This window comes from Phycodurus eques, chromosome 20, assembly GCF_024500275.1.
Source record: "Phycodurus eques isolate BA_2022a chromosome 20, UOR_Pequ_1.1, whole genome shotgun sequence".
Taxonomy (NCBI): domain Eukaryota; kingdom Metazoa; phylum Chordata; class Actinopteri; order Syngnathiformes; family Syngnathidae; genus Phycodurus; species Phycodurus eques.
Genome location: NC_084544.1, coordinates 8181082 through 8196001, shown reverse-complemented (window position 1 = coordinate 8196001; position 14920 = coordinate 8181082). Strand labels below are relative to the sequence as shown.

Here is a 14920-nt window from a genome sequence, read left to right as displayed (position 1 = left end):
TGTTCTTTCGGTCACGACACACAGCTCGTGACCATATGGGAGGGTAGGAACGCAGATCGATCGGTAAATCGAGAGCTTCGCCTTTCGACTTAGCTCCTTCTTTACCACAATGGACCGATATAAAGTCTGCATCACTGCAGACGCTGCGCCGATCCGCCTGTTTTAAGGGCACCATCTAGTGGCATTTCAGTGTCAAACAACGGTTGAAGTGAGTTGAGGAGCTTCACTATGACAATAGAAGTCCTTTGCTGCTTTTTTGTGGAATCCTTCGGCAATTACAGTAGCATTTGGGACGGTCGTCAATTACTTATCCCTATCTTCCGCAAATGGAGGGGCGGTTCACTTTACGGTATAACCATATTTAAAATAGAGTGGGATAAACATACTCACTGTACAAAAAAGCTCAAACAAAGTAAAACTACTCACCCTGTGTAATATGTCGCCTCCATATATCATACATTAATCATTTTATTTTAAGTACAATTTTAACATTCTTAACTGTCCTCCAAGTACATGGAATTAACCACTGTACCGGTACAACAAGACTGAAATTGCTATAAATTTAACTTCTCACCCTATGTGATATGTCACCACCGGAAAACATAAGGTATTTTAAATTTGACACACCGCAGAGAAGTGTTGTTAACAACACTACCAAATATGGATGATTAAGAAAATCGTAACATAGATAAAACGATGTTTGAATATTGTGAAAAAATTAAGAAAAAATTAAAAATTAAATTAAGCCATTGTCTCTGCTCTCAAACATCGTGAGTGTGTCTTCTGAATGTCAGAGTTAATCCTTTTAACTCTATTTTGTTTGACTTTTGAAACATTATTTTAAAACATTTGTGTTTTTTATTAGCCGAGTGTGGTTCCTCCGTCATGAACAACGAAGGCATCCTGCTCTCGCCCAACTACCCGATGAACTATGACAATAACCACGAGTGCATCTACAGCATCCAGGTAAATAGCGGCTAAGTCACAACTAGACCTCGGGTTTTGTGTTAATTAGCGTAAGTAGCAGCAAATGAAAAACCGACCATCATGAAACCATTATTAACTGTTCAGGCAAGTTAGCATTGTGTATAAAGAGAAGCTAAAACCTCTTCAATGAAATAAAACTAAAATTAACACACCTGACAGACACATAATAAGGAATTTTAATCAGCTATATAATTTATAAATCATTTGTGGTCGCATTGATCTTAGCGTTAGTTGGGTGCTGTTTTACGTAGAATATAATTTGAGCTATTCTGGTCGTGAGCATTAGCTGTTAACTCCTTCATCACAAATACTCCTAAAACAATTCCTGTCAATACAATTTTTAATTTGGATTTACAAGCTACATTTATTATACTGTATTCTCAAGACATCTACATACAGTTGTTGTTTTAAATGGAATATAGCCAGAAATATAAAAATGACACAATGCAGTTATCAGCTTTATCTGCTAGTTGCTAAGAGAAGCGAGGAGGTGCTTCAAGGCAATTACTGTTATTCTTCAGAAATTATTGTCAATATTATTAATCATTATTTCATGAAACTTAAGCTTGTTCTATACATTATTGGTTCACACCACATTACTAGCGAAAATATTTGTTCTTGTTGCTAGCAAGATGTTATCATTAGAAACCGTAAATATCAATTTTCACTTGTTTCACTTAGATTGTAGTGAAATATCTATGTTCTATTTTCATTTGTTTAATAACCTAAAATATGTACTTTAGTTAAAAGAAAATAGTTTTGAGTGTAATAGCGCTATAATTAAACATCATTAGATGGAATTCAGTCATGAGAGTTAGTTTCTAGCTGCTAGGAGGTACTAGCTACCTTGGCACATTTAATTCCAGAACAATTCCTAAACACTCTTGAGTTGCTAGTAATGATGGCCACACTTATATTATGAAAACCTAAAAATTCCTGGCTCAGGCACTCATGGCAGCTTTGCTTGTAAAGCTGTAATAGCTTTGTTTTGTTGGTAGCAATCATTAGCTTTTGAAACGTGAATGTCTCATGGTATTTACAGTTAAAAAAAATGGGGGGGTGAACATAGATTGGAAAGTTAAACTCTTTCCATGTCGCTAAACAGGTTCAGGCCGGGAAAGGCATCAACATATCGGCCCGAACATTCCACCTGGCCCAGGGGGACATACTCAAGGTATGGACTTCATCAGAGGCACGTTAAGAAAAAAATAAATCACAAGTCCTAACCTTGTCGTCTGTGCTTTTGTCTAAAATTAGATTCACGACGGCAAAGACAACACTGCCCACGTCTTGGGAGCATTCACAGCCACGTCCATGCTGGGCCTGACGCTTATCTCCACCTCTAACCACCTGTGGCTGGAGTTTTACAGCGACCCAGAAGCTACGGGGGAAGGATTCAAACTGGTCTACTCCAGTGAGTTCACGGCAATTTCTTTTAATATGCGTTGGTACTCAGTGCGTATCTCGGGGCAATCGCGTACAACGGTTTAGCTGGGCTGTGTGGCCTCATAAATTGCTATACGGGCATGAACCACGTTCCGAAGATGGTTGGTGGCAGGGGTATTCGAGGTGAGGAATGGTAGAAAGTGGAGTCGTTACTTTTAAGGACTGAAGGACATATATTTTACTTTCCAAAAAACTCAGTGGAAAGGATGTCTAATAGGTGTATCATGCCTTTCTTCGGGGTTCTGATTGGCTGATGATATGGCTTATAGGATTTATTTTGGTACCTATTGCCTGAATGTGGTTCATTATGGGTTTTAAATACTTTTTAAAAAAGTTTTTTAAATGAGTGAAACAACAAATATTGATACAACAATGTATTGTATCACAATACAATATCCATTAGGGGTATGACGGTATACGCATTTGAACTGGGATTTTCCAGTACGGAACATTTGATACAGTACAGAGGCGTGCCGAGTTCCCACACGTAATATTCGGTGAGAGGCAGGAGCCATACGAAGCGCCGTAAACAAATACAGTGTAGCTTATCATTAAATGGCTGATCATGATACTGAAACTTAATGTGTAATAGGAAAAATATTGGAATATCATACCATGGGTTACCCTGTCATTCACCCTTGCATTCTGCATTTCTGATGCTTTTCCAGGCTTTTTATTGAAGTCTTTTTTTCTGTTATTGTTTTGTTTTTGGTCGGGTTACTTCGTTCAGTCTCCTATTTGGCAGGTAAAATGAATGCTCTATAGCAGAGGTGTCAAACTAATTTTCGTTGCTGCCAATTTGTAGTTATAGTTTCATTCAGAGGACCGTGATGGCTTTGAAAACCATATAAAAAATATACAATCACCTCAACATATTACATACAGTATACAGTGGAACTCCGCTATTTGCGGGGATAGTGACCAAGCCTGACCGCAAATAATTCATGCAAAATAATTGATGCTCCATATAATTGCCATTTTAAAAAGGTGACAGTTTCCCCCCCCCAAAATCTGTAAATGAGATTAATTTGTGATTGCCGAACTGCGAATTTGGTTGGGGGTGGGGGGGGGGCAACCATGCGTAATTGCCCCCTCCATTTGAGTATTATGTACGTTTTTAACAAAAAATTAGATTTGAAATCAGAAGTCATGGAATATAATGTCAGGAAAATATTAAAGTGTCGCTTTTGTTCAATTCATGTAAAGAAGGGATTTCGTGAAAAAAAATGTTTTTTTGTAAAAATGGTTATGGTGAACAAAACTGCAATTCTTTGCCAAAATGAAAAGAACAAGTATTTTTAGCAAATCATAAAATAGACACACTTTATTTGCTTTAGTGGGCCACACAAACTGATTCGGCTGGCCAGTTCTGGTCCCCTGGCCTTGACTTTGATACATGTGTATTATAGGGATTAGGTCTAGAAAATGACTTGGATGTGAAATTTTGTTCAGTAACCATATTGTGGCATCTTGGAGGCAACGAACTATGTTGAAATGAGGAGAGGGGCTTCAATCACAATGGAAAAGTAGTGCTTTGCCGCCGTCTTGTGGCATCGATAGGCGATTATGAATCTTTTTAGTCCCGATTCACCATGAATAGTGGAGGCTTACTGTAATCATATTGCTCTGAAATTTCAGCCACTCTAATGCTGTTTTTTTTGTTTTTGTTTTTTTTTGTCCATTCCGCATCTCTGTTGCAGGTTTTGAGTTGTCTCACTGCGAGGACCCTGGCGTGCCGCAATTTGGCTTTAAGGTCAACGATCAAGGACATTTCTCTGGCAGCAGCATTACGTACCGATGCGAGCCCGGCTACACCCTACATGGGGCCACCATGCTCAAGTGCATGACGGGCGAGAGGAGAGCCTGGGATAACCCCCTTCCTTCCTGTATCGGTATGTTGCCATGGCAGCTTATTGACACAACTCTTTATATCCGGTACCAATGTATGCATGGTAGGTTGATTGAAAACTAAATTGCACGTGGGTGTGAATCTGAGTGCAAGTGGTTGTTTGTTTATATGTGCCCTGCGATTGGCCCTCCACCAGTTCAGGGTGTATCCCGCCTCTCGCCCGCAGATAGCTGGGATAGGCTCCAGCAAGCTGTACAGAAAATGGATGGATGGATGGATGTTAATATCAAACAGCTATTGGCTTTTGGCTATATGGCTTTTTGGTACTTTGGTATCGATACTGTATCATAAAAGAAAATGATCAAGATAGTTTTGTAAAAGAAAGTGATACATCACAATACCGAAATGTTATCATTCCTTAAATTCAAACCAATGGGGACATGGGGAGTCAGTATGTAATGGTAATTGGTAGGTGCTGCTGTTTTGGTCAGTGAGTATAATGTTTCTATTTTTAAGATAATATAATATGATATAGGCAATTTATACATGAAACTAGACAGTCTGATATATGCAGTGTAAATCCACTTACTGGTATCATGTGGCTCCTTTGCAAACATGTTCAGTCATCCGTGTTTTGGGTTGTGGGTTCACGTCTCCGGGTTAAACCACAGCAAACGGCAACAAAAATCAGGGTGACAGCTTCGATAGCTGCAAATGCTTCGAAAACAGATGGCCGGAATAAGCAGAACAACAAATGTAAAAGTTTAAAGAACATTTTCTCTTCCTTCATCCGTCGGGCCTCGATGCTCTTGATTTGAAATTCAGCTTAATAAGCCTCCTCCCTTCTCACTATCAATAATTGAATGCTCATAAAACCGAGAGTCGATATTCTATGACTTTATTTTTTAGCAGTCGCATACTATGACTGCAGCTAAACCTCCCTGTGTTAATGTTATATTGCTTCTTTTTTTATTATTACCCCTTTCTGTCTTTAACACCCCTCAAACCTTCGATTCTGTACTTTCTATCACTTTTTTTAAAAGCCGGTGGTGGACTCTGAAAATTGTTCCTCATATTCAAGCTAATATATTCCAGTGAGGAAGGGATGCCGCTGGGAAAAAGGAACACACAGGCAACAGAGAAGAAGCGGAGATGGGATGGAGATTGTGGAAATATATAACTGAGAAAGAGACAAAGATTGAGCAGGCGATTTATATTTTGTCATGAAATGGGTGGTGCTTTCCTCCAAGAGGAAAGTGGGCTCATAAGTATTTTCTTTACTCTGAAAATGAAAAAAGTCTGTAAATTGTTAGCATCCCCCTCATATTTTGCCTTATTTGTTTAGTGGAGATGGCAATGTTCTAGTATTTTGTACTAAAAGAAAAACATTGAACTTGAAAACAGTAACAAAATCTTGAATGACTCGAAAAGAAAAATATATGTAAATAATTGTTCCTGATGCTTGTAATGATCGAAAATAGTGAAGTTATTAATACATAAATTCCAGATACCTCTATCTGTCGTTTTGACTCTTCAAAATTATGTTCCAGATATCTTGAGTGAAAATGTAAACTATGCATTCAAAATGTTATTACGGCTACTCGGAAAGATGTTGTTGATATCTGCAATGTTATTTCCGGATAGTCAAATTTAGCTTTTAAACGTTAAGTTCGCTTGCCGTAGCCGGCAGCGCTCACGGGGCATTTCGAGCAAGTGGAAGTTTAAGGTGTAACTTTTTAGAGTGCAAGATTTGGGGATTAAAGGGGTAAAAGGAAACACCGTTCGATGTCCGTTATATTTGTATTACCATTATTTGTAGAAAAAAAGCATTTTAAAAATTCAATGCCTCCTCTCTAATCGACGCATTAGCTCCCAAGTAGGCCAATATTTAAAGAAATTTTTGTTTGTGTTAGCCGAATGCGGTGGACGTTTTAAGGGTGAGTCTACGGGAAGGATTCTTTCTCCTGGATACCCGTTTCCCTATGACAACAACCTGAGGTGCACCTGGACCATTGAGGTGGACTCTGGAAACATTGTTAGGTAACAAAGGACCGTGACGGACAACTCTCTCCCACAGAATCTCTCTTTTAATTAATTATCTTTTAAAGAATTTTTAAATCCCTTGTACTTTTTTTTTTCTTCTGTTTTTCTGTAGCCTTCAGTTCCTGGCGTTTGACACTGAGGCCAGCCATGACATGCTGCGGGTTTGGGACGGACCGGCCGCCAATGAAATGTCTCTGGCAGAACTCAGCGGGTCACTACTGCCTGAAGGCATCCACTCCACCCTCAACACCGTCACTGTTCAGTTCGAGACAGACTTTTACATCAGCAAGTCCGGATTCGCCATCCAGTTTTCCAGTGAGTAATTCCCGTCTCCTTTAAGTATAACCAATAGGGAGCATATTTTTGTCAGATTTAAACAAGGTTCAGATATTTTACTGATGTACCCATCTCTGTGCAGGCTCGGTAGCAACTGCTTGCAGGGACCCAGGGGTGCCTATGAACGGCACCCGCAGCGGCGACGGCAGGGAGCCGGGGGATTTGGTGTCCTTTCAGTGCGACCCGGGATACGAGCTCCAGGGGGACGACAAAATAACCTGCATACAAGTCGACAACAGATACTACTGGCAGCCCAGCCCACCAGTCTGCATCGGTGAGAAGTCCTACCTTCAAACGTGAGATATCAAGGAAAACGATGATTGATTATCTGTGTTTTAGCTCCCTGCGGAGGAAACCTGACCGGCTCCAGCGGCTTCATCCTGTCCCCCAACTTTCCACATCCCTACCCGCACTCAAAGGAATGCGACTGGCTCATAGCCGTCAATCCCGATTATGTCCTGTCGCTCGCTTTCATCAGGTACCAGTTTTTCTTGACAACTTCACCCATCTTTTGTTTTATTGGTGTAGTTTATGGGTATCCTTTGGAGAGTGCAAATACAGCAAAAGTGCCAATTTTTCCAAAGTTTAAAGAGCACCAAAGTTGGTGAAATTTATACCCAAGCTACAATAATTCCCTAACCTTATCTTGCCTCTCCTAAATCCCTACCTGGCCAGTTTCAACATTGAGCCAAACTACGACTTCCTGTACATCTACGACGGTCCCGACAGCAACAGCCCTTTGATCGGCAGTTTCCAAGACAGCAAACTGCCGGAGAGGATTGAGAGCAGCTCCAATACAATACACTTGGCCTTCCGCAGCGATGGATCCGTGTCCTATGCCGGCTTTCACCTGGAATACAAAGGTACAGTAAAGCTATCTCCGAATCATACTGGACTGTTAGCAGGATGTCTTGTAGCAAATATTAATTTGTCATCTTGCTTCCTCTCCGTCCAGCCAAGTTGAGGGAGTCCTGCTTTGATCCGGGAGTGGTGCTGAATGGGACCAGACTGGGATCAGACTATAAGCTGGGCTCGACTGTAACCTTCTACTGCGAGGCTGGATATGTTCTGCAGGTACATGCTTGGATGGACAGATGAATGAATGACAAAACGGATGGATGAATACATGGATTGATGGTCGGTTGGGTTAAATCGGTTGTAAAACATTCTTAGTTGATTGTTTGGAAGGGTTCATAATCAATAGGTTATTCATTGATTTCAGTTTTTTTACTTTGTTATCAGGGTTACTCTACTCTAACCTGCAGCATGGGAGATGATGGCAGACCCGGATGGAACAGGGCATTGCCGAGTTGTCAGGGTATGATCGCTCGTTCTGGTTAACACCCACCGAAAAAGAGATTCCACCGCTCAACTTAATTGACTTCTTCTGTAAACTCGCATATCTTCTGTTTTCAGCTCCCTGCGGAAGTCGATCGACAGGATCGGAGGGAACCGTTTTGTCGCCAAACTTCCCTCGAAACTACACAACTGGACAAACCTGCGTCTACTCCATAGCTGTTCCACGAGAGTTTGGTGAGCATCTGAGAAGATTTTGAATTATAGTTCGGATATCTAAAGATCCAAATACAATATGAATTGGCTATCTGCCACTGCGATGGCAGTGAAAGCGGAAAGATTGGATCTACCCTGTCAATGTGAACATATAGTGGAATATAGGCCATTAAATATGCTCATAAGAGGAGTGTATCTTAAACTTTTTTTGGTGGAAAAAAGCATTTAAGATGCATAAAAACATGGACACCACTGACTCTCCAAATATCCAAAGACAATAGGTTTTCCAACTGTTCCCTACAGTGTACGAAAAAGTCTCTGAACTTGAATGTTTTGAGTCACACAATTCGGAATTGGAGCTAAAATTCCAAGAAAAGGGTCCAAATATTGAAAAAGAGTCCAAATTCCAGTTGAAAGAAGCTGCACTCTCTGCTCTTTGTGGTGGCACAGTGGTCGACTGGTTAGAGCGTCAGCCTCACAGTTCTGAGGACCGGGGTTCAATCCCCGGCCCCGCCTGTGTGGAGTTTGCATGTTCTCCCCGTGCCTGCGTGGGTTTTCTCCGGGCACTCCGGTTTCCTCCCACATCCCAAAAACATGCGTGGTAGGTTGATTGAATACTCTAAATTGCCCGTAGTTGTGAATGTGAGTGTGAATGGTTGTTTGTTTATGTGTGCCCTGCGATTGGCTGGCAACCAGTTCAGGGTGTATCCCACCTCCTGCCCGATGATAGCTGGGATGGGCTCCAGCACTCCCGCAACCCTTGTGAGGATAAGCGGCTCAGAAAGTGGATGGATGGATGGAGTGCTGTGTGTACATTAATGAGGAAACAAAATGAACTTAAATGATTTTAGAAAATGGCTGCAATATAACAAAGAGTGAAACATTTAAGGGGGTCTCAATACTTTCCGTACCCACTGTAAGCACAAAATAAAAATTGGACACAATTGCATCTAGCTTCAGTTGTTTTAATGAAAACCTAGTTTGTCCGATATATCCGATAGTGAGACAAATGTTACTGATTAATCGTGTGATCAGAATTTTTCTTGCCTCTTTTAAACCTGATTTTAATGAGATCATTTTAGACTCCCCCAAATCAGACCTCTGAATGTTTTAACCTTCATGTATAAAAGCCGTGGGGATATAATAGCTGATCAAAAGATGCTGGCTGGCCAGTCATTTCACTCCAGGTCAGGGTTAATCAGTGAACTGGTGCTGAAAGATAAGGCAAGTTTCTCTTTGATCTGGTCAGCTTTTGTTATATAACACGACTGATGAGAGTAGCAATACTTTCTTCCATTTTGGATCCTTCATTAGGGCCACGCATAGACCATTAAGTTTTTTAACTAATTGGGCCAACATCTTCCACTTGTTTTATTCCTTCCTGCCAACTTATTGCTTATTGGATATACCCCACATCAACATACGGAATCATAATTGAGGCTGAACGTGTACGTGAACTTCATTCATGACAGTACAATACTGTACAGTACAGTACTGTTGGTTAGACACTACAAAGTACAACTGACATCAAACCCGGAAGTTCTTTTTCAGTTATAAATAGAGATATCATGGAGTAACAGCACCCTCCATTTTATACATTTCCCCCACAGTTGCACCTGGTCAAACTTCAAAATTTGATTTGCTTTCATTAGAAATTTTCTCCATTGAAAACAATTGTAATTGGAATTAAAGCTGCAAGCACCAAAGATTGGACCCATTTTGATGGTGGATTCTTGAAAAAACAACTAACTTATTCACTGCTTTTGTGCTCTAGCCGAAGCCATGTCTAATTTAAAAATATTTATTTGGTGCCATCTTGTGGCCAAGGAACTATGTTGAAGTGAGGGGAAGGGCTTTGTTTAGTCAGGTTGTAATAGAAAAAAGTGCTCTGCTGACATTTTGTGGCATCTATAGGTAGTTAAAAATCTCTTTAGTCAGGCGTCAATTTCTCAGATATTTCCGCTATTCGCCACAGGGCATGGTCCCTATCCCCAGCAAATAGTGGGGGTTCAATGTAATGAACTGTGACTATATAACGGATTACTGTACAACTTTCAGTGTGTACGAACTTTAAGGTGCCTTTGCATATATCACAATGACTAGCAATATGTTGTTTGACAGCATATTAGCTAACCGGCTCTGACTTGAAGTCAGTAATTATTTGAGACTGGGTCCAATTGTGCCCGCCGGCGCTGTGTATAAATAGCAGCTCTTCTCGAGACCATCAATGGTCGCACGTCTCATTCCATTTAGCGAGCAGCGTTCGTTGTGTCGCCTCCGTGAAGACGCTTTTAAAGGAGAGGAGCTAGCATTTGCTCGGCCTCCATATTCAAGGCCCGATCTTCCAATGCTTGCTTGTTTTTGTTGTTGCTGTCGTCGCTCATAATAGATCAATAATAAAAACTGCAATTTGTGCTGTAGAAGGTTACTTCTTGAAATGATGACACCCACACTGAAAATGAATCGAAACGTTTATAGAGTTCTCATCCCTCATACATACAGCCTTGGTCAGTCAGCCTTCACTAGTTTCCTTTTTTTTTTTGAGACACTGAAAAGATTTTCGGTAATTTTCCATCCTGTGTATAAACAAGGCTTGCAACTAAGAAGTTAATAATTTGGGATATGAAGAATCCTAACAAAGTCAAAATCCCCAGCTACCAATCGTTGCTATTTGCAACCAATGTCTTTTTATCCGATGACTCCGGTTTTTCAAAGCTAACTTTTTCCCTTTTTCACTATCACGGTAATTCCCCACATATTTGCATATTTGTTCCCGAGTACATTTGTGATTTGCTACCCAAAAAGTCCCCTATTAGTGAAGCTTTTACTTTTTATTTTTTTCATCTATCCTTTGCTAAAGCCCTGTTTAATAAAAAGGTTTTGCTTTGGCGTCATCTTGTGGCATTTTGGTGCCATGGAACTCTGTAAAATTGAGGGGAGGAGCTTCGTTTAAGCAGGCCATAGCCCTGTCTAATAGAAAGAAAATGCTTTGCCGCAATCTTATGGCATCTATGTGCAATTATTAACCCTTAGGGGGTAGCGTCAATTACAGCAGGGTTTTGCTCTTTCCGGAACACCCTAAGAAGGAAACACTGTTGACGAACTTTAGTATGTGCATCCCACAAAACTCAGTGCTGCTCTTCTTACCTTTTGGTTTTTACATAATACTTCTGGGGCGTGGCACCCAAGGGAGATGTGGGTTTTTTGGCATGATTGTGTTTCAGACAATGTAGGCTGTCTTGAAAGTGGCTCTGGAGTTTCGCCCAGATTAGCTGATTATGCCACGGGCAGGAAAACTTGGTGTGTGTGGCAGTAATATGTAATTTAACCAAATTAAACTGTCACAATTCAGCATAATTCAGAATGTCTTGCTCCCAGACACATTTTCAGAAACAGGCAGCTAACAGAGTATTTATTTGGGTGTTTAATTTAACACTGATGGGTGGCCAGGTGCTACAGGGACTCAAATATTTGTATACGAGCACTAAAAAAGTAAATGTCTCATATATCCCCTTTATTTAAGTGCCCTTTTGGAAACAAGCTTTCTTTTGGAGGATTTGTTTGGGTTTGAGATTCATAAAAAAGGAAGTGGATGGTCCGATGCCACCTCTTTGTGAGCATTATTCAAACATGAAATAAGCTTCTCAATCAAAGCGGAGCCAGCGTTATAGTCAAATTGCACTTTTATTTATTGATTCTTTTTTAAAGCAAGACCGTTGACCTTGTCGTTGTCAAACATCATGTTTAATCCCATATGAGATGCAGGACGAGACGCAGCGCGGATGTATGCGTAGTCGCTGAGGCCTGACTTGAGCGTTAGTCATCCATATGGACTCCTACGGCAAGAATTTGTGTGTACATTTAACTCCTCTTTATTGTGGGGATACGTTCAAGACACACCCATCAAAATCCTCAATTTTTTTTAAAAATAGTTTTATCTCTTCTACATGCTTGAAACACACTTTTTGAAGTATTCCTTGGTGCCTGTTCTTACTCTCTCGCTGTCAAGAAATGGGAGACTATCATATAACATCACTTTAACGTAACAAAAAAAGACTCTCCGACTCTCACAGTTCTCCAAATAAGAAGCAAAACGTGCTTGCTTCAAGCTGTTTATGTGTCACTCTAAATATCTAATATATCAGATATGTTTTTTGGTAGTTTGCACCATAGATTGCGAAGTTTTTTTTGTTGTTTTTGTTTTGTTTTTGTTGTTCTTTTATTTGTTATCAACTTACCTTTGCTAGTGGACTATTTATAGTAACCCATTCAGAAATACTTCCATTATGATTTTTACACTTATGTTTATATCAAGATATACAGTTCCTGTGAAGAGATTCAATTTATACCATATATAAATTATAGGCCATATTGCCAAGCCCTAAGTTAAACACCAAAATATTATACCAACCCCTGTAATTTTGTCTAACAAAAGTCCACGAGCTCAAAGCTAACACAAATGTAAAATGCTAATGGAAATTAACATAACTGTTATGGTTATTATAAAACTTCAAACAACTGCTACTTTAACACAGGGGAAAGCAACACATAAGAACAGAGTACACAACAATACTACCAGGCAAATATTCGCTCTGCTCTGTTGGAACAACGACTATTACCACAATGTGGTACAACATTAATCCATCCATCCATTTTCTGAGCCGCTTCTCCTCACAAGGGTCGCGGGCGTGCTGGAGCCTATCCCAGCTATCATCGGGCAAGAGGCGGGGTACACCTTGAACTGGTTGCCAGCCAATCGCACTACACATACAAACAAACAACCATTGGCATTCACATTCACACCTACAGGCAATTTAGAGTTGCCAATTAACCTAGCATCCATGTTTTTGGGATGTGGGAGGAAACCGGAGGGCCTGGAGAAAACCCACGCAGGCACGGGGAGAACATGCTAACTCCACACAGGCGGGACCGGGGATTGAACCCCGGACCTCAGAACTGTGAGGCAGACGCTCTAACCAGTCATTCACCGTACTGCCGGTACTACATTAAAGGTGTGCAAATTTGGACTTGCCTGTGTACTGTAAAAACCTGTAAAAAATAATAAAAAAGATTGCTTAAAAATCTGCGAGGGGCTCACTGAGCACAAACTGGTCTTGATATTTGTTCACACCCCTCCTCATGTATCATTACAGACATCACTGCAGCCACACGTAACACATACAGCTTTAGTTTTTTCCGGATATTATATAGGAGTTTTCCCATTCTACTGTGGTAACTTTCATCATATACCAAGATGGAGAAGAAGCACTGTCCTTTAAGACGTTAGCTGGTAATTCACGACCAAGTGCCAGCAGCTCCTGCAGCCCAGATTTGATTTTAAAACCGACGCTAAGCCTCCTGATGGCTCTGTTGTGCCAACAGGGCTTGTGGTACATGATTCACGGGCTACCACATACATTCTCGAGTTTGTTCTTTTTATATTACTACTTTATCCTTGCGAAACTTATGACTTTTTCACATAAGAGTAAGGCCTGACTTCAGTGTAAATTCAACTTTCTTGTAAAATGATGATTTTTTTTTCCCCCCTAAAATTATGACTTTCTTGTATTCGTTCAACTTTGTTGTAAAATTATGACGTCATTTTCCTGCATTTTTATGATTCTCCTTTTTCTAATTTTCTTGTAGACTTTTTGGGAACCTATCATATTTATGCTGAAAAACTCACCAATCTAATATAAATGTATTACCTTGATGCCATCTTGTGGAATCTAGGTACCTAGGTACTATGTTGATGTGAGACACGCCATAGCCCTGTTTAATAGAAAAGTTGTGTTTTCCCGCCATCATGTGGCATTTATAGACAAATTTAAATTTATTTCAGGGAAGGGCGACAATTACTCACAGGTTCTCCCTATTTTAGCAGGGCTTGGTCTTTATCCCCCATGAATATTGGGGGATCCTTGTCATAACTATTTCTCCAAGAGCAACTTCATTATCCTTAGAGACTACTTTTTTCGTAGTGGTTCAACTTCTGTCTTGTAAAATTCTATCATAATATTTCACCTTCATTCTTGTGAAATTCCGACTTTATTCTTCTCAAATGGCACCTTTTTGTTGCAATACAGTATATTTGTTTGTAAAAATACGGAAAATTACAAAGAAATCTGGTAATATTGCAACTTTTTTCATAATATTAGCAGAATTAATCTGAAATATGAATGGATTAAATACATTTTAAATATTTAATAAATGTTAGTAAATGGTCTTTTTTCTCATAAAAATTTGACTTTATTGGATAACTTTTTGTTGTAACATTTAAACTTTATTATTGGGAGAAAATGATGACATTATAAAATTGAGATTTTTTTTGTCATGTAAATTTACTCTTGAAAAATGTATATTACTTCATTTATGACTACTACGAAATTATGATAAGGATGTTAATATTTGTTTAAAATTACAACTAAGCTTTTTTAAGCTAATTTCTCTTCTTAACACAACTGGTAGTAGTAGTCATTAAATGTTTTCCTTTTTTTTCTGTAGCGCTTATCCTCACTAGGGTCGCGGGCATGCTGGAGCCTATCTCAGCCATTCGGGCGTGAGGCGGGGTACACCCTGAACTGGTCGCCAGATGTTATTTTCTATTTTTTTATCTTAAAATTAATTCATTATCCTCAAATGTTGGAATCTTTCTCATAAATTACAATTTTCTTCTTGTAGTTAATTTATTTTGGTAAAAGGAATATTTTTATCTACAATTACTGAAACTTTATTTTTTTATATAAA

At 39.7% G+C, this 14920-nt stretch overlaps 1 protein-coding gene across 1 annotated transcript in view; it reads left to right on the top strand.

The window, feature by feature from the left end:
• csmd3b (CUB and Sushi multiple domains 3b) overlaps positions 1-14920 on the top strand; it is a 315636-nt gene that overhangs the window by 236181 nt on the left and 64535 nt on the right. Inside the window, exons 22-33 of the mRNA XM_061664276.1 lie at positions 866-966; positions 2093-2161; positions 2245-2401; positions 4134-4325; positions 6196-6322; positions 6438-6640; positions 6744-6935; positions 7001-7139; positions 7337-7524; positions 7617-7735; positions 7904-7979; positions 8078-8194. Coding sequence (XP_061520260.1) covers positions 866-966; positions 2093-2161; positions 2245-2401; positions 4134-4325; positions 6196-6322; positions 6438-6640; positions 6744-6935; positions 7001-7139; positions 7337-7524; positions 7617-7735; positions 7904-7979; positions 8078-8194 — 1680 coding nt within the window. The remainder of the gene's footprint in view (positions 1-865; positions 967-2092; positions 2162-2244; positions 2402-4133; positions 4326-6195; positions 6323-6437; positions 6641-6743; positions 6936-7000; positions 7140-7336; positions 7525-7616; positions 7736-7903; positions 7980-8077; positions 8195-14920) is intronic.